General features: G+C 39.4%; 1 protein-coding gene and 1 long non-coding RNA gene across 33 annotated transcripts in view; both read left to right on the forward strand.

The window, feature by feature from the left end:
* Positions 1-222: 222 nt before the first annotated feature.
* Positions 223-1,683, forward strand: LOC147911733 (uncharacterized). Its single transcript, XR_015550723.1, has 3 exons — positions 223-453; positions 976-1,069; positions 1,357-1,683. It is a non-coding gene; the product is annotated as an uncharacterized LOC147911733 (long non-coding RNA).
* A 344-nt stretch (positions 1,684-2,027) lies between these two features.
* LOC147911734 (uncharacterized) overlaps positions 2,028-20,450 on the forward strand; it is a 101,382-nt gene continuing 82,959 nt past the window's right edge. For 11 of the 32 annotated variants that reach the window (XR_015550517.1, XR_015550511.1, XR_015550512.1 and 8 more), the window contains exons 1-2: positions 2,028-5,509; positions 6,752-6,846. Coding sequence is in view for 2 of the 32 variants with exons in the window: in XM_087427052.1 (XP_087283178.1) it covers positions 6,816-6,846 (31 nt within the window). In the remaining 30 variants the exon portion in view is untranslated. The other 21 variants (XR_015550527.1, XR_015550526.1, XR_015550531.1 and 18 more) reach the window with 19 other exon arrangements.

Consider the following 20,450-nt stretch of genomic DNA (forward strand, 5'->3'; position numbering starts at 1 on the left):
TTTCTCAAAAGAGAAAGTAAAGACAAAGAAGTTCTTTCAGGATCCACCCATTCCCAGTCACTTCCTCATTTTCGTGTTAACTAGTTATATTTTCCATAATAATAATGACCTTAACACATATTCTTGTTCTTCCTTTCCTTGCATATTTTCTGACCACCCCCAAGAGCAATGAAGGGTCCATGAGAGTGAATTTGTGTGTGCGCCCAGCCCCTAGGACAGCCCTGTGCTAGAGAGAGGGGTGCTCAATCAATATTTGTCAAAAGACCTGAGCATTCCAGCTTTGCCTTTTGAGCCTTTCCGCTTCCCATCCCCACCCCGGAAGTTCCGTCTACTCTTCGGCTTTGTGATGCAATCTCCGAGGAAGATTGAGAAGCCTGAGGTGGAAGAGGGAGAGCAACAGTGGAGGACGTGGTCGGCAGTGAGCGGTCGGTCTCCACAATGAACGACAAGGAGGTAGGGGAAGAGGGAAACAGTTGTCCCGTGGGCAAATGGGGGACCCTGGACATGTCCTCTCGGGGGCTGATGAAGCAGTGGCAACGCTGCTTGTGGGGCCTGCTGCCCCTCAGAACAGCCGCTGGGGGCTGTAGGCTGTCATGCAGAGGCTCCTCCAGCAAGGCGCCTGTAGGTCTTGGGAAGCATCTCCTCAGCACTTCTTCCCCTTCTCTTACATGTGGACTAGTTATCTTGTTCTAGAATCTGGGAAAGGAGACGGGTACATGGGAATGAAAAGGTATGAAAAAATCCTCTTGATAAACGGCCCTCTGGGGGCCGGACCCCTGGAAAGTCCGGCGTCAGAGGGAAGGAGGGGCTTCCTGTCTTCAGGACACCCTCAGCACTGTGCTGCCTGAGGGATGCTTGAGTTCCTTCTGGATATGAAGAAGTTTGGAGTGAATGCCCCTGGGAAAACTATCTAGTGTAGACTCCGTCTCTCATTACTCATTTATAATTAAAGAGTTGGGCTGCTTTCTCTGTGAGTGTCTACAGGAGGATCTGACATACCCTGAATCATCTCTCCTGTCTCCTGGTTCCTGCACATATTCACAGATTATTCTGCAGATCCAGAAGAGAGGTGGGTATCCCTCGGAGAGGGGCCGCGAGCTGTGGGGCATAGAAGACTGTGGTTGGCCGAGTCTCAGGGTCCATATTCCCTCTCAGGCCTGCAAACCAGTGTGTTAACCTGCCGCAGGGAGGGGGATGCTCACTCAGGCAGGGATGCAGGAGAGAGGGGAGCCAGGAGGCTGGAGCCCCTGCCCATGTGGGCTGGTTGTGGCCACTCTCAGGCTGGTCACTCCAGGGGGGGGGGGGTGGGATCGCTCCAGGGGGTGGGCTGAAAGTTGCTTGGGGTGGGGTGGGCAGGGCTCTTTTCCCTCCAGGGGCTGCGTGGGAGAAGGATTCCTGGCCTCTCCACCCCAGCAAATGCTGAGTCCTCTGCCTTCCCTGCCTCCTGGTCCCTAGGAGCTTGCATTGCTATTCTGTGATTTGCAGTTCAGGTAAGTGATTTTGAAACAGGAGGCGGCTTGGAGTGTCTTTCTCTTCTGAGCGGACTTAACTCCAATTGAATTAAGACCCAGGCAAACCACGTTGAAGTGGACACCTAGTCCTACTATGCAAATCATCAGGCAAGGATACTCCTGCTCTGGGTTTGAGAAAGGAGAAAGTCTTATTCTTTCCACCTGCACTCAGGGCAGGGAGGGCACACCCTGTCTGGGTAGGGTGGAAGAGGGAGGGTGGTGGGGTTGGCTTGGCGAGGGTTTTGAAGAAATTCAGGTGGCCACTCACATACTGAAAGCAGCCTACATAGTTGTCTGTTGTCACCATGTGAGCGGGTTGAACTTGGTGCCCAGGACACACACGTGGTGAGTAGTTGTCCCTGTGTTCGCTTTGTCTTTTCTCTATATGTGTGTGAAGGAATGAAGGGAGGGGAGGCAGGTCAGACCTGAGGAGAGAAATGCCATTTTGGCTTTCCTTTCTCATTTGTTTTGTGGTCCGGCAGAGGGATGGAGAGAGAGAGAGAGTCGGAGGAGAGAGAGAAGCAGAAAAAGCAAGAGAGAGGGGAAGATTCGAAGATGCAAGAACACCAGCCCCTGGACACCATCTGTGGGACAGCAGCCCTTTGTGTCAGGGGAGCAGGTGCTACATTTTACATCTGTGTGTCAGGAATGGGGGGGTATCCCAATCCCCCGCCCAGGTGCGTTTCCTTACAAGACATTGAGGGAGTTTCATGGCCAGCTGGTGTGTGTGCCGCTTTGCTGCCAATCTCAGAAAAGCTAACCATTCACTCAAAGCTAGAAAACATAAGGGCTCCAGGTTGTCTGCTCCCCTCGCTCGCCACGCCCAGCCAGCGATGACTGCTCCAGGTGTCTGCTCCTGTCCTGCAAGGTCTCTAGGCTTTCCCAGGGTTCAGCCACCTCCTGAGGTCATGGGTCTGGGCAGGGGCAGCACAGGGCCTCTGACCAAGGTCAACCGTCTCTGGGATCTGTGCTCTTATCTGCTGTGCTATATTGGCTCTGCAGAGGTGAGGCCTGGCAGGGAGAGGGAGAAGCACAGGCTGGAGCCTTTCCTCCTGCCAAGCCTTCTTCTTGGCTTGTCAGGACACGCAGGCAGTTTTAAACGTGAAATTTCCAAAGTGGCGTGGGTGGGCAGTCTGATGGCCTGGGATAGTTGGAGGTGTCCGCACTGCCCTAATGGAAATGCCTTGGTATTACAAAGACCTGTGTAGGTAACCGGGTTTCATAAAATATGTGTTGCCCTCAGCTAAAAAGGCTTTGAAAAATTAGGCTAGCTGTTGTGTATCTATGCCGGGTTAATAGGGATATGGCCTGGCTCAGTGAATTTTGCTGGTTCTTGGTTCCCTGCTCCCTGCAGGCTGAGTTTTCGCCCCGCAGCACCATCTGAGAATCAGGAAGCAGAGATGCTGGCATGAAGCTGGCTGTGAGAGCAGGTAAAGGGCAGTTGCTTCTGAGGGTGAGAGGGTGGAGGTGTGAGCACGTCAGAGTTGTAAGGATAGCTTCCCTTTCCACACCCCCAGATGTTCATGGTCACATCAAGTAACATGGACACAGTATCCCACCACCAAAATCATTGGTTTGCAGTAGTATTTCGTGTTCTTTTCTGCTATTAGATACGCTTCATTTCTCCACGAGAGATGTTATTTAGGAATTCTTAGGATTGTGGGAGGAGCGCCCTCTGGGCGCTTTTGAAATCCTCCACTTTCTGCATTTAAGAAGAGTTCCCCCCAGAGGCTGTGCAAGCATTTGGAGGTCCTGATAATCCTTATGGCCTTTATTTACATTTTTGATGTGAATATGGAAAGTCTTACTTAGGGGGAAGTGTGGATCATGTGCCGGCGTGTTTACACATTCCACAAACCCCACACAGGTTATTTCACATTTATAAGAAGCATCAGAGCCTGGTGTGCAGCTAGGGTTGAGATGCGAGAGGCATCTGTGTCTCTTATGGGTGCCTTTACTCATTCACCGCAATTGGATCCATGCCTGTAACTGGCAGGAGTTGGGGCCCTGGTGCAGAAGGAAAGCTGATGCCCAGCAGGACCCTGCATTCCAGGCACCTGTAGTCAGGTAGGGGAAGAAGAGGCTGGTACACAAACAGGTGAAATGAAAGGAGGTCATGACAGAGGTGGAGGACAGAGTCCCCTGCCTCCCCACTCATGGAGGCACATGGGAATGAGGAACCCTGGGCTTCAGATGCTGGTTTCTCAGCAAGGTACAGTGAAACAACTGCATTTCTGTCCTAAGTTGCCCAGTTCCACTTGGGAAACGTAATCAGTTTGTCTTCTTCCTCCCAGGACACAGCAGACACAGGGCTTGGATTGTCAGTGTGATGTTCCCTCCTTGTCCATGGTAATGATGGCATGTCTTGCAGACGAAGGTGTTTGAGTTGTGGTGAGAAATGGATATCCCGGGGCAGCTGTGGGAGGGACACCACTCCATGCCGCCCAGATATGGGAAGGGCACCCCTGGAGGAATGAACACAGGTGAAGAGAGAGATGGGGCCCTCTCTATGAACAAGATGGAAGAAGGGCTGGGAGGAGAAAAGGGTTTGCCCAGAGGTAGGGAATGGTTCTGATGGGCTCTGATTGGCCAGGTTTCCTCTCATGCTTCTTTCATCCTCTCCTGGTTCCTAAAGCAATCTCACAACCTTCCGTGGGAATGACATGGCATTTCCATGGTGATGACAGTAATTCTTGATCCCCACACTCCTGCAATTGATCAGCTGAGACAGCTGGTGAGAGTGGGGCAGGAAGTGGGAGGAGAATGAGGCATAGGAAGCTTGTCACCCTCCGTCTTCTTGTGCCCCCTGAGAGGGACAGGGCAGAGTTGAGAGTGGCAGTTGTGTGGGTTGGGGTGGGGGCTGGAGGCCGGTGTGGCACCCTGGTGCCCTGTGTTCTCCTGATTCCCATGACGGGCACGGAAGCAGCTTATTTTGATTTCTCAGTCCTGACCGTCTTTTCTTTTCCTCCTTTCCCATTCCCTTAAGTCTCTGTGCTCAAACATACCCCTCCAATGCAGGCTGCCAAGAGAAGTTGTCCCAGGGCTGCCAAGCAGTTCTACGGGGTTCAAGTCAGCCAGCTCAAGCTCCTGTCCTCAAAACCATTCCACCTGCAAATCTTGTCAGTACAAGGAAGGCTGCCATTTGTGGTCAATCATGCGAGCCCTTGTTGCTTTGGTCCTCTCTACCAATGATGGTCACTGAAGTCGGGGAGGGCTAGGACTACACGATTCATAGAACAAACAACTTCCTCCCTTGGCCAAAATGGGGACACATGAACTAACAACTCAGTGTTTTCCAGCAATCAACTGGAAAGAATGTCGGTAATCTAGCAATGTTTGGTCACCAAACTATATACCTAGGCTCCTTCCAACTCTAAGCGAAACATAGGATTAACGAAGTGAAGTATACGACTTTTGTCAGTAATTGTAAAGGCGTTAAAGTTGCTCCATTCCAGGCAAAACAACATCTTAATGATCTTTGTTGTCGATTAGGGACGCCCCACCTTTTAACGCTGTGTTAACCTGTGAGGTTTCACTTTGGAAACAACAACAAAGGCTTACAAGGCAAATGACTGTGGAAATACTTCCTAGTGGTTTGGTGGATTGTTGCAATCACAACACTCACTGAATGCTGTGTCCCTGTTAACACACCCTTTTGTGATGGGACTTTCTCTCCTCTTCCCTTCAGGGGTTGAATTTATTTCCCCAGGCGGTGATCTTGGGCTGGGTTGTAACTTGTTTCTATCAATAGGATGTTTCAGGTGTGACTTTGCTCACCTTCCTAGGCTAAGCCTTAAGGCGCTTTGCAGTTTCTGCCTTTGCTCTTTTGGAACCTTGAGCTCACCATGCTCTGAAGGACTCAAGAATGAACGACCAAGTGGAGGGAGAGGCCCAACCAGCCTACGGATTCCTGCCATTCCAGCTGGAACCTGGTCCATATGAGAGAGCACCTTAGACCACCCCAGCTCAGCTGACTGCAGTCACATGAGTGAGCCCAGGTGAGAAGAAATTCTCAGTTAACTTATGGAATCAAGGGAAATAACAAATGTATTTTTAGGCACTGAAATTCGGGATGGCTTGTTATGCAGCCATAGGTTGAGTGTCGGCCTTGGTATCCTTTAGCCTAATGTGCAACCTTCAGATCAGACTACGTATTTGGTTCATAGCTTTAAGCAATTTATTTAACTTTTCTAAGCTTTATTCTTCATCTATAAATAGGTGGTAAAAATAAGTACTGCCTTCTTAGGGTTTTTAGTTGATTAAATGAGTTAATACATGTGTTCTTAACCAAGTCACTGTACTGTCACTGTGGAACAAAGCCTAAAGGAAAAAACGTGCTGGAAATGACTATGTATAATTCAAAATTTTACCATATCATCTGATTAAAAACTTTTTAAAAAGCTTAGAAAACAGTTTGAAAATGTTTAAAGTATATGATAGACCAGCAGTCAAAACATCTCTCACAAATCATTCTGCAAAGATATGATGGAATCAAATCATGTTTCTAAAATGTTTACTAGGCTACTTAATGTGTTTATAAAATACTTATGTATGTGCAAAAGTTTCTCAGAAAATGGCATATAAATTTGGACAGCAACCTACAAACTTTATATAACACAATTAAATGTAATGTATAATACACATCTAAATTTTAACAAAGATTATATCTGCATTATGCTGTTACTGATATTTATATGCCTCAAACTTTTTAGGTGTTTTCCAAATTGTTCTACAGTGAATGGAAGTTACCCTCATGGTCAGAAAAAAGGTTAATAGAAATGTTTTTCTTTGTCGGAATTCTGAAGGAAGAACAACTTGGAAGAATGTAAAATTTGCTTTTGGCAGTTCTTTTCGCACTTTTGAGCTCCCTGAACCTGTTTGGTTAGAATTCTTGCTTTTCCATTTTCCTTCCTCTCAACCCTGATAAATATTAACTTATTAGAAGTTATGAGGATAAATTAATATATTTACTTTAACCATGTGGCAGAGTTAGAGTTTAGCAAGGAAATTCCAGAAGGAACACATAACCACTAAGTATTAGCTGAAGTTGTGAGGATTTTAAGGGCTGTGATATGTTTTGACTAGAGTGCTTTGGGTCATGTATGGTATCATATCACCCTCGTCTTTGAATACCATATAGGTTCCTCCTTCTCAACTATTGTGTCTGTATCAATTTAGCCACTGCTGCATAATTAAACTGCCCAAACTCAATGTCTATATAACTATCATTATCTCTCCAGACTGTAGTTTGGAAAGAAATCCCTTGATAGATGTTGGACTCTGCTAAAGGTGAACCTGCTCCAAATGTGTCTCATCATGCTCCTGAGACCAAGAGGTGAGCCTGAGCATGCCTTTCTCAGCGTGTTTGCAGAGGCATAAGAGAGTTTGTAGAAACATGCATGAAGCCTAAGTCTGGAACTGGCACATCAGAGTCAAGGAGTGGGAAAGGAGCCCTACTCAGCATGAAAAGATGTTGCAAAATTTCACATATGGCAGAGGGAATGGATACAGCAAGGGATGAAGTATTTGGGACATGAATACAATCTGCCATATGAGCCTTATCTCCATTTATTGTATTAGAAAATACATTTCTTCTCTTTGAATGGAAGACTGGCTTTACTTAGGTTTATGCAATACATGATTTTCTAAAATCACTTTTTAGTAAAGAAAATTATCTTTATAATTTGTAAGCTAAAATATCATCACTAATACTGCATTTATAATTTTAAACATCTACTTGTTAAGCAAAGCATGCATTATTTTAATTAATACAATAATCTTTTGAAGCAGTTATTACTACCCCTATTTAAGAAAAGAAAAAATAAAGACGTGAGTGCAAAACGTTATGTAATTTGCCCAAAGTAGTACAGCTAGTAGGTGGCTGATATAGCACTCTTAAATCATGTTTGGCTTCTTCCAAACCCAATGGTCCTTCACAACACGATGAACTGTCATTAATTGAGTGTCTCCTAATTTACGTTTTTTTGGCAAGTATTAGATTTCTTATGTATTTTCTTAAATCCCATGTTGGCCTAAATATATAAAAAGAAAATAGATATCTTTCAGTTTCCTATTTGAACCTCACTGTTGACTCTCCATTCTCACTGCATATGTTACCAGTATTTTCATGCTGAGAATGACATTATTTGTTGAGGAGAGAATTACAAACCACTGCAAAGCCATTGAGCACTTCTCATGTGTCCCTGTAGTCTCATTCTTATTTAGATGTGTGTAGGGAGCATAGGAGCAGAGCTATCCCTACCCCCATTATTTCAGGTACATGTGGGAAAATAATGGGCTTTGTGCCTGTGAATCCCACATACAATTTTGAAAAATTACTCCCCTGTCCATATTTCACTAGAACTAAAATGATATGCCCAAAGTACGTGTTCATAGTGTTTCACATCTGGTCAGTTTCTTGCACTGCCTCTTATTTCAATAAAATACTTGGAATACTTCCAATTGCAGTCACATCAATTCCCAGAATCCTTGTAAAAGTTTACTTATAAGAATACGATTTAAAGATTAAAATGAAAAGTGATATGTAAGCACAACATTATTACAGTGGTGGCTAGCCCATTGTTTTAATCACAGCATAGCCATTTCTCTTTTCCTGTGAGGAGATACACACCAACCCATTTATTGATGCTAATGCCATGCAAGTCACTATGCTAGGTATTGGGAAAACACATGAATAAGATGTGATCCTTGACCTTGAGGAACTCATGAGAGGAGAGAGCCATTTATGGAAGCTCTTACAAGGATAACTGATCAGAGCTGTAATGAACGTCTAAAAAGAGTTATATGGAAGCATAACGAAGCAAGATATGACCAAGTGTCATGAGCTGGCTTTTGAGGTCTGAGTAGGAATTTGATATGATAGAGGAAATGAGCATTCATAGGTGAGAGAACAGCAAAAGCAGATGAAATTATGTTTTGCAGAAATGTGGAGGCGAAGAAAATTGGGCACAGGAGGATGGGATAACACAGGGGATATAGAGGGACTGAAGGGATGGAAGAGGAGAGATAACTAAAGAGGTATGCAGTGGTTCAAGAGTGGAGGGATTAAACACCTTACTAACGAATTTGAACTCTATCTTCTATATCAGTTGTCTCCATATTCTTTTTTTAAACAGGTTTATTGAGGTGTAATTGATATACAAAAAGAAAACTACACATATTTAATGTATACGATTTGATGAGTTTGAACATATACATATACCTGTGATACCATCACTATAATTATGATTTGTTTTCTTTTTTTCTTGTGGTAAGAATGCTTAACATGAGATCTGCCCTCTTTAAATTTTTAAGTGCACAATACCATATTGTTAACTGTAGGCATTATGTTGTACAGCAGATCCATAGAATTTATTCATCTTGTATAACTGAAACTTGGAGAGTTATTGTTCAATGAGTACAAAAGTCCATGTTTATTCTTTTGTTTTGCTCACATCTAACAGTTAAAACAATTGAGCATACATGCCCAATACCTATATATGTATACTTATTGATAAAATACATACATGAACTACAAATAAAACGTGTATCTCATTAAACATATATAGAAATAGACTTTGTAAATGGGGAGATGGTGGACAAAGGACACAAACCTTCAGTTATAAGATGAATAAGTTTTGGAGATCTAATGTATAGCATGATGGCTATAGTTAATAATACTGTATATCATACTTGAAATTTACCAAGATAGTAAATCTTGTGTTGTCATCACATTAGAAAGAAATGGTAACAATGTGAGGTGATGGATATGTCGATTAGCTTGATTGTGATAATTATTTCACAATGCATACGTATATCAAATAATCACATTGTACACCTTAAATATATATAGTTTTTTTTGTCAATTACACCTCAGTAAAGCTGGAAAACAAAGAAATAGACTTTGTGAGCTAGAGAAGAAATAACCATTCAAAAAAGCATTAATAGATCAATTGTTTTCCTTAATGAGAAAACTTATTGAGAAATGTGATTAAATAGGCCTCATTATTGTTACTTTTTAAATCATTTAATTATCTATAATAGAGCAATTCAAAAGACTGGTACAAAGTTCAGTTCTAAAAGTTTGTTTTAAATGCTGACATGCATGAAAAAAATAGCTCCTAGAGATACATAGATTTGTATGGAAGCAGCACATCATGCTATACATTTTTCAATCCCAAATACCAGTTAGGCAAACTGTGTTGATGGTGAGAATTAGAAAGTAACTGTCTATTTTGTCAGTTGAAAATAATACTAATTAAAAGTGACATTTTTATGTTTAACAGATAGATTCTAAAATCTTTGAAACTTTTTACTTGGAATATAAAACAGTCTATAAAATTGTATTTTTAATGTGTACAGATAAGAGAGGTTTTACAGCAACATTTATATTGTTTTGGCCAAAAGAAAAAAAATCACGTGGTGATGAAAACATTCCAAACATCCATCTTTGAAATTTCCTTTCAGTAGCATAAGATCCTGTGAAAAGGCCTTTACTTTTTACTCATAATTAACATGTTAATATGTCACCTTTACTCTGGAGATTCAGATCAGGCTAAGGAAGGAGAAGGGTCAGTTCTGGCAGTGTATTGTGTTTATCTGTGCTTGAGTCATCACTATTATCTACAGTCTGTGGTTTATTTCCTCTAAAATCTTTAAGCCACTTGTCCACTTTGTGACAGTTTAATTATTAGATAAAATAATATGAAAGTATAATTAACTGGGCATAAATAAAAAGCGATGTGTAACATGGTGCTTAAAGCAAATCAAAGAGTAAAGTTTGTGGAATTCCCACTTTTCCCTTTGGATACCTTCACTTCCATAAACAGACAAAATGAAGGCGTCTGTATGTCAATGTAGATTAGTGTCAATGACTATATTAGATATAAATAATGCTTATTTTTTCTTTCTTTATATAAAATTCATCCATATGTATATGTATATAGATTTTGTAATATTTTCTGGCATACAGCTCTTGTGCTAATGGGGAAAGTGCCATTTGATCCAACAAAGCCCAAAGGTCTGCACTTGAAAATGCTTGGTGAAGGCGGGATTAACAAAATGTCACCCCCAGATTTACCAAGGCAGCAATATCGTCACCTTCTGAGACTGCTGCGGTGTTTTGGAGATGACAGAAAAAAAGGACAAATTGCTAATACTCATCTAAATCATGAGTCCAGGCTTTCCTGCATTTATTATTAAATGAGCTTGGTGTCTCTTAGATAAATTGGAAAATAATGTGTTATAAAAAAAAGAACAAAGTACCTTAAGCCAAGGATCATTTGTTGATCTAACTGTAAGCAAAAGAGTTAATCCAATGAAAGTAGAAGAAAACACATATGTAAAGCCAGTAGCAGTAACCAGTTACTAAGATCTGATGAAGGATGCTTTTAGTCCCATGAATATCATGATTCAAGTTAACCCATATTTTTTAGATATATGTTTTTCAGATAGGGGCAAAGTACCTGTGATTGTGTGTGAATCAGAAGGCTGAAATTAGGAGGAACCATTGTAGGCCATGCAGATTTCCAAAACGACCCCAGTTGAAATAGCATGACGTGTAAAACAAGGCTTTGAGGAGTGAGGGATAAGCTTTTGATGGTGTTTGGCCAGGTAATCTAGCAATAATTTGATTCTTGGACAGAGAAAAAAATGAATGCTTTCTTCCTGCCCTCAAGGTGCTCACAGTTTAATGGGGTTTACAGACTTGCACAGATTACAAATATTATATTGTGAGTGGAACTCATCTCTAGTGGGAAAGTTATTTCAGATAAGTCTTGACAGAGCAAGTGGTATGGATCTTAAAAGATAATAGAAACTTACACAGTAGAAATGGAGAGGGTCATGTTCCGGTTATAGAAGGGGAGTAATTAAAGACATGGTTGTGTTTAAACTATTAAAATAACATGGCATGTTTGGCAAATGGTGTTAAGTCTTGTTTGGTTGAAATGTAAATGTATTTGTATAAAAAGAGTATGGGTAGATGCAACTAGAAAGATTGGAACTAGACTTGGAGAGCCTTATAGATCACACTAAGGAATCAAGACTCTGCAGTTACTCTGCTATATTCTACAGTCTCCTAGGAAGAGGCTTTGGTTTGACTTATAACAGGTACCCGGTAAACATTATGGCCAATAATGGTGCTTATGAAATGGCAGATACTGCCTTTAACTAGCGTTATGATTGTTCTTGACATCCTGTTTAGCTCTTGAATCTGGATTCTGCTTGCTTTATTCATAAGCATTAGCTAAATGGTCTATGAGAATATCAGATCTGGAAACACAGAACTAAAGTTCAGTTCCATCAGCCTTCTCAACCATCACTCTTGGATTCTCTCACCACTAGGACTTTCTGGATGGACATTCTGCTACCAGAACTTCCCTAAATCTCATCTGGCCTTGATGCTTTCTAAGCAGCAGAGTGTAAAGAACATACATTGACATTCTTTTCCTTTCACTTACTAGCAGTGGTAAATGAAAAGAACTTAAAATTTTGAATATTATTTTCTTTACTTGTAAAATTGGTGTAGTAATACCTACTTCATAGCAGTGTTGTAGCTGTTAGGAGCTAAATGAATGTTAATTACCAAGCCACCACCCAGTTGTATGGACACTCTACTGTGGTCTGCTTGATTGCTTGCTCTGGATGGTACAGCCATCATATGCCCTAGCTCAGGATTCATTCCACCTCTCTCAGCAAGCTGACTTTGCACCAACGTTGCATATTATATTCAGCACCTATTAGATTTCTTTCCAACTCTCAACAATTTCCCTTTGTTTGAAACCTTTCCTTGTCATCTTTCCAAGGGGTGAGCTACAGGTAAATCCACACAACATGAGATATACCCCTGGTCACAACTGATTAGACCAAGTAGCTAGAAAAACGCATTCTTGTGAATTTTGAATTTAGTCAAAAATTTAGTTTCTTTCAAGTAGGTTGGCCAGTGACATGAAAATTTGGGAGTAGGCTGTGATGATGTTTTATGTCTAGCGTCCTCAAAAGCAGAAATGACCTGCCTATAGCTAGAATTTAAAAAAAAGTGAACCAGATATAGAGATAGGAGCAGAAAGAAGATGTGGCAAGTTTAATGGGCATTTCAATTTCTAGTTTTAATTCTTGAAGTTTAGCTATATTCCTACACCTTGAGTTCTATGACTCACCCAATATCTCCATATTCAATTTCTCTTTTTAGCTTAATGCCAACAAGTGTCTGTTATTTGCAACATAAAAATACCTTGATGGTACAGGTATGTTTATATTTCTTTCAGAGACTCAAACTAAATCTCTACTTTTTTTTATGCAGAGTTCTGTATCCAAAACACAAGATTTCACTTAAGTTAATACTAATAATCATTTAGAGTAGCAAGATTTTTCATATAAGTGCTCGGTGTTCCTCCAAATTCCAAACACTGACTGAGTTGTGTATATCAAAATCAAATATTGTAATTGGATAGTCATAGACTCAGTTTAAAAAAAAATTAGCCATAAGCACTTAATACCTATTTTATTCATGTTTCAATTAGTTGAATTGAATAAATTGATTAATAGGAATAGTATTTTTTCAGGAAGGAATTCTAGTGTATCCCCACATATCTGAGACTCAGTGTTCTCAAACAAAATTTCTGCATGTAGTTTTTTGCTTTGAATTCTGGCTTTAATAGCATCATAGCAAGGCTAAGAATAGTGCAGTCCACAATTTCTATGCTTGGAGGATCCTTTAAGAAAGACACTGGCAATATTTTTCCTCAAATATCTGGCTTTAGCACAGCAGCACTTGGACCAAAATGTGGTGTTGGGAAAAGACTACTCCTTCAACATCATCCCTCTCCTTCATTCCAACCCACAAATGGAGATAAATTTAAAAAAGCAAAACAAAGAATAATATTTGGAAGTATAGAATAAATGTCAAACTGTGTATTCACTATTTGTTTCTGAAAAGAAACAGATAATACTTTATAACTACATCATCCAAGACCTATCAGATCGCTGTTGTAGATCCCACTTGATTTTTCTGGCTTTTGATCTTTACCATCTATCAGCTTGATTCTGGAAATTTTGTATCCTACTGTGTAGACTTCAGTTGCCCACAGATCTATAAAATTGCAGTGTCATTAAGCAGCAAGCAAAACTATTTCCTTGTGATGGCCAACAGAAGGGAGAAAAAAAAAATCTGAGCTATGGCCTCTGCTGGAAAAAATGGCCTTTGTATTACACATATATAGGGAGCACCCTTTCCAACCTTGGTAAATTTGGTTTGAGAATCACAACTCTTCTTCTTTTCAGGAACACCACATTTCCAAGTGTCTTATGGAACAACTGGCCCTGTTTATATTTTATCTCAGTTTAAGCCCTCAAAGAAAACGTCATTTTATTTTAATAAAATGTTAAAACTTTCTAAAACAGATTTTTTAACAGGATAATCATGAAAACTGTTGCTTAATTTGAGTAACTACTTTATTAATTGAAACTATAGGAGATAGATAGATGAGCATTTGTAATTTTTTTCCTCAATTAGTTGAGTTAAATAGAGATGGAGGGAAGGAATAAGGGACTAGGAATAATAAGAGTGTGATAGAGCTGTAAAGATGATGTAATTAGCATGTTAGGAAATTACTATGATGTGGAGAATGACGGCTAGGCATGTCGTAGAACTTAAGGGAAGTCACAAAAGTAGATGGGGTATGAAGGGTGTTCCAGATAGAGATGAGTGAGCAAAGGCGGGGAATCAATGTCATGGGGTGTCTTAGTCTGTTCAGGGTACTACAGCAAAATACCACAGACTACGTGGCTTATAAACAGCAGAAATTTATTTCTCACAGTTCTGGAGGCTGCAAGTCTGAGATCAGGGTGCCAACATGTTTGGGTGAGGGCCCTCATTCAAGTTTCAGACTTCTCGTTTTATTCTCACATGATGGAAGGGGCAAGGGATCTCTCTGGAACCTCTTTTATAAGGGCACCAATTCCATTCATGAGGGCTCCACCCTCATGACTTAAGCATCTTCCAAGTTAGGATTTCAACACATGAATTTTGGGGGGTCACAAAAACTCAGACTATAGCATGGGGTATATTGCAGAATACAAGTAAGTCTATCTAGTGTGTGTTTAAGGCATAAAAAGGAGACAGAGCCAGTGGTCTAAAGCGGGAGTTACCCAGCAGCACCTAAGAATGGATTAGAGAGAACACTGATCACATACGATGTGTCTAACATGCTGCACGCTAGACCCAAAGTCACAGACTTTTGTGCACAGGAAACTAATGGATGCTCCTGGAATAGCGATGTAGTCAGGAATTCTTAGAGGTTTCTCTATTGTATTTTTCCATTTAGACAAGTTTCCAGGAGAGACCAGGAATCATCCTAGGGAGTCAGTCACCTGCATTAGTATGTAACACAGCACTTGGATTTCCAAAATGCAGCAACAGTTAAGTATCTCCTGTTTCTCTTGTGAAAGATGGGGACCCAGTTGATCAACATTGTGTCCTTCCTGGGATTCAAATATGCCTGGGCACATCTGGAAGACTAGTGAGGCAAGCCCATAGGGTCTATTTACAGGATACACAGAGTCACTGCTAAGAAAGAAAACTCATTTTGAGTGAAGAGGATATCAGGCCCACAGGGTTTTACTTTATTCCTTAGTCATCCAGGCGAGGGATGCTTCTGAGCGTAGTTTAGTCTGTTTCTCATTCTCATGACCCAACTTTACACGTTTTATATGGTCAACTTCCTAGTGAGAGACGAGGGCTGCAATTAAAAGAAGAAAATCTGTGTAACTTAAATCTCTAATGTGTTAAGTGCAAGGTGTAACTGCTGTGGGATATTGTGACTCAAGATGGAGAGAAAAGGCTTCATCTATAGGGTGGCTACCAAGGGTGGCTACCAACCAGGAGACAGAGGAAGGAATGGGAATTAATTGTTCTGATATTGTGATAGACCAAATTACAAAACCATAGAAAGCTAAATAATGCCAAAATGTTTTGAAGCAGCTTCTGAAACATGTAATCTGTGTTTCTTAACTCTACATGATTAAATCAGTACTGTATGTCACAGTATTTTGAACAAGGGACTATGGACTCCTGGTAGTCCAGAGATATATTATTCTGGGTCTGCAAGTTTTCTATAAGAAATTTCTATTTTGTATTTTTCAATGATCTATAAAAATAGTGTATTCACATTCTGGATCAACTAGATGAAATACTCTGGAACTGAGCCCTGTCAAGCAATTTTATTAACTGTATGATATTTTAATTGTGAATTAATGGAAAAAGGGAGGTAGATTAAGTATTCAAATAATGTATTTGAACCAAGTATAAGCCAAATTATTATGTCACACAGTCTAAATGAAAATTTCACAGTAGTTTGAATGGAGAAAAGTAGTAAAAAAAATTGAGTTGCCGTAAGACACAGAGTAGCATAGGCATGTTGAATACTCAGAAGAACCTGCACAGCAGTCATTACTGCATTCATATTATGAGGAGTGATCTATTAGTTGGAAAACATCATCCTTCATATAAAATTAATATTGTGATTTTGAGTTTGATCGCCTATGTGAATACGGTTTTATTTAATTTGTAAATGTTTCCGTTTTATAGGTGTATAAGTGCTATGAGGATGAGAAGTTTATTCTTAGCTTTATGATTGTGCATATTTAACTAGCCATTAAAATAAAAATAAGTCAACATCTGGGGTCTGAGGAAATGTTTTCCTTATAATGAGATTCATATATTTTTTAAGTTTGTGCAAAAACAAAAACAATTACTGCCCTTCTGAGAAATGCATGGTTTTAAGTATTTCAGAACCACCCAAGACAGGGACAATGCCTTCCTTGGCATCACTAAATCCAGAGTAACACTAGCCAAACTGGATGCTGCCTAATTCTGCAGTATTAATGAAGAAAAAATTTTAAGAGATAGGAGTGAACAATGCCAACTACTTTTTTTAATGAGATTGAACTGAAGAATTCGTATTAGACCAATTTTTAATGTTTCTTTAATTTCTCCTTGAATCATATTCAGATGTAACATGTATCTATGAGGCCCTGTACTATATGCTGTCAAATTTAGGAGACACAGGCATTACTGTTTCATATATGACAAAAATGAGGCTCAGAGGCATTAAGTTGTCCAAGGTTACACAGGAATAGGTATGGTGACACTTAGTTTCTGATCCCCAGTCCACTGATCTTTCCACAGGTGGCTCCTTCTGACCATATACTTCCTTCTATCCAAACATTCACTTAGCATGGGCAAATGGATCTTTGCCTGGGATTTTTCATGTATGACAAAGAATATAATCTCTCCTTTAATCAGACACCATTAACCTATCACTGCACTTGAGCTTTGAGGCTTTCTAGTTTCTCAAATATGTTAACATTTATCCCACCATTTTTCTTGCCTTTCGTGATTTCTTGCCTACATATTTTTAATACTACAAGGGCATCTAAAATATGCCCCTTCTGACATTAAGCAGGCAAAATTATGTGAGAGAATTTTAGTTTTCACAAAGAAAATTGCAACAATAGAAGATCTGGGTTAATGAGAATTCAAGTTAAAATCATCTACTCCAACAAATCAGCCTTCTTAAAGACATAACATCTCTGCCTTCTGTTGTGTCTGGGGGCCTTTTACAAAGAGGGCTTAGTTGAGTAGCAAAATTCTGGACTTTTTCAAGATATTAACAGGTTTGTCGAGATAGTCAAACAAGTTTTATAATATACTTGCCTCTTTTTTCCTGATTCACTCATTGATTGAAATAATTTGTGTAACAATGTCAACAAGTTTGACAAGTTTAATTGGAAATCACAAAGTTTTGCCTAAAATTTTAAAATTGTCAACTTTTATAAAATAAACTGTCACAATTGAATAATATGGAAGGAAAGGCAAATACTTTCTTGAGGAGACAAGCCTGAAAAGAATAAAGAACAAGAAAATACTTCAGGTTGTCAAACATTTACAGAACTAACATCTTATCAAAACTTCCTTTCCTCCTATTACATTTTAATTATCACCCTTGATCTTAGGACTGTTTTAGTTCAGTGAGTGAAAATCCTAAAGCAAAAGATCCTAAACTTGGGCTTTTCAGTAAAGATTTTTGATGTCATTCACTTCCATTATTTGCATTTTAAAGATGTAATGTCTTATATCATGAAGGATACATTGTTACCCTTCCTAATGTAAAATATATGCAGCATATTATAGACAAAGATTTTCTGAGGCAAATAGAATTGAGATGAGTAGAGGCTTGTAATACATCTTTCCTGACATTTAAAAAGAAATACTTTAAACACATTGAATGAATTTTTAATGCTCATTCACATTTCTATTTAAGTGGAGTCAGTGCAGAAAGAATTGTTAATTAAAATAATGTTTTAAAAGGGAAAACAAATAACAAAGACAGAGGTATCCTTTTCTTACAATTAAACACTTTCAAAAATATCTCTGACATCATTTACTGAAGTTATATATCATGTAGGGAAAGGAACAAACCAGGTTGTTACTAATTTCAATCATTTTAGTGAACTCGTAAATTTTAATTGAGCCATGGAACTTGAAATGCATTACTTTGTATTTCACTTTGTGGAACCCTCTGAAAAGTAGACTACAGTTGCAGTGTGTCATAAGATAATTAGCTGCACTTTTCACTTTTTATACCTACTGGAGAGCTAGCATCCTATCCTCCATTTTCACCTCCCCTCCGGTATGGGTGGGGAAATAAGCATTCTCACACTTTCCTATAGGAATGTAAATTGACACAACCTTTTGGAGGACAGTTTGGAAATAATTTTTGCAATGTGGTAAAAATTTACACATGACCACTCATGTGCCACTTGCTCTGAACTGTTAAGCCCTCTCAGTAGTGGCAGCATCTGGGGACATATATTAAACTTGCTCATTCAAAGTAACTGAACATCCCCCAAAGTTGAAAAATGGTTTCAGGAGAGCTCAGTTCTTTGTAGTTAAATGGTCAAACTTTCCAGGTTTATTCCGCTTCCTTCTCTTCCCATTTCCACGAATGGCGTCTGGACATAGGGAAAATTTATATAGCATTCCGGAAGCTGCAGAGGAGTTATCTTTCTCTGTAATCACCTTCTGATCTCTGGTTAAGATAGAACTCAGCTCTCTTGGTTTGATATGGCCTTCTGTTCTTCCTTCATCTGCTGCTGAAGGATCTACAATTAATATAACTTATGGTGTTTTTTTGTGGTAGAGAAATATACAGAGATTTCTAGGACAATCAGCCAATTCTCCTTGCTTACTCGGCTTCCCATCTTGGTTCTTATTGATGGGGCCAATCCTTTGATAACTTGTTGGTATCTTCCATCTAGACTTTAGCTTTGGGATATCCACCCTGGTGCCTTTTTAAGGTATACTCATGCTCTTTGCCATCTTGACCCCAGATAACCATATTGACTTAATTCTTACATACCTTCTACTTTGTCCTCGGGGTCTCCTGGGATCCTCTGGGCCTCTTTTATGTCTGGTGAAAATTGTGTGCAAATGGAGGAGGGTGCCTTCTCAGACCCTCTCTTTTATTAAATACATGAAATCACCATTCCTGCTCTATTACAGCCACTCTAGCTTCGTATTTGCAACCTGTGAAGCATTTCTTCCAGACTTCCCTAGGGAACAAGATCAAAAGCACCATAAGCTTTTAGATTCCCCCTTTCATTCAAAAATTACTAATACTACTTTGTCCCCCTCTATTCACCTACCTCCACTTAAACACAGGGCCAGGTTTAGGGGATAGGGGCACTGAACACTTTCAGTGATGCAGACATTATCTTCAACGTAGTCTCAATTTTTCTTGGCTCTCTTCATGTTCCTCTCAGCACTGGAAAGTTTTTTCCCATTCCTGTACAATGGTAATTTACATTGTCATATTCTCTATCTACTCTACACTGCAGATTATAGTAAATCTCTGTGCTCAGATCTAAGGTTTGTTCTTCATACATAGAGGAAAGTTTTTAAATCTTGAAAATCCCTTTGTCTCTCAAAACCATCATGATTAAAAGTATATTGTCTCCATTTGCATCCTAGGAACTCATATTTTTAACCTCTTAGCTGAGCAATGGCTTCTTTTCTCAAGGTAGTGTCCAATATCCAGCAGAAGCGAGGAACTTAATTGACTCAGTAGGTGAGGAACCTCAAGTCTACAAGACTTTCAAAAAATGCAAAATTTGAGAGGTGACATTTTTTAAAATATCAAAGTTGCAGTACTAAATTTAAAAAATCTATTCATAACCTTTGGCTCAGCGTACCTATAAAAGCATCTATACGTGTACAAAAAGTAAATATATAAGGATGTTCATTGCAGCATTGTTTGTGATAACTAAATATTGGAATCAACCAAAGTAGCCATAAACTGGTGATTAAGTAACGTGTTATATCTGTAGAATGCAATAATATATGGCAATTAGAAAGAATGAAGTAGATATACATGTAGGGATTGGTAAAGATGTCAAAAAGTGTTAATTTAAAAGACATTTTCATAAAATGTGTATAATATGCACCAAACTGTTTCTCTCTGGGGATGGTCGTATCAGGAATTTTCAGTTTCTGTTATATATTTTTATGTTTATATTCTTCGTTTAATTCAGAAAAAATATTTTATATATATACAGAGAAGTAACAGAGTATATCTCAAACCAAAAGGCAGTATCATACTTACTGGTAAAATACTACTAGCATTCTTATTAAATCCAGGAAGAGAATGATAGGCATGTCACTACTATTATATATCTTCCAGCATGAATTAGATGATATAATTAAGAAATACCAAAAATTAGAAGGTAGGATTATTAGAAGGGTAGAAAATAAATTATCCGTACTTATAAATGATATATTCGCTTATAGTACTAAATACAATTAACAGACAAGCTGTTAAAACTAAAAAGAGTTCACTAAAGTGGTTAGTTATAAAACAGGAATATAGGGGCTAGCCTGGT

Source organism: Ceratotherium simum, chromosome X, assembly GCF_057802395.1.
Source record: "Ceratotherium simum simum isolate JZ-2026a chromosome X, ASM5780239v1, whole genome shotgun sequence".
Classification (NCBI taxonomy): Eukaryota; Metazoa; Chordata; class Mammalia; order Perissodactyla; family Rhinocerotidae; genus Ceratotherium; species Ceratotherium simum.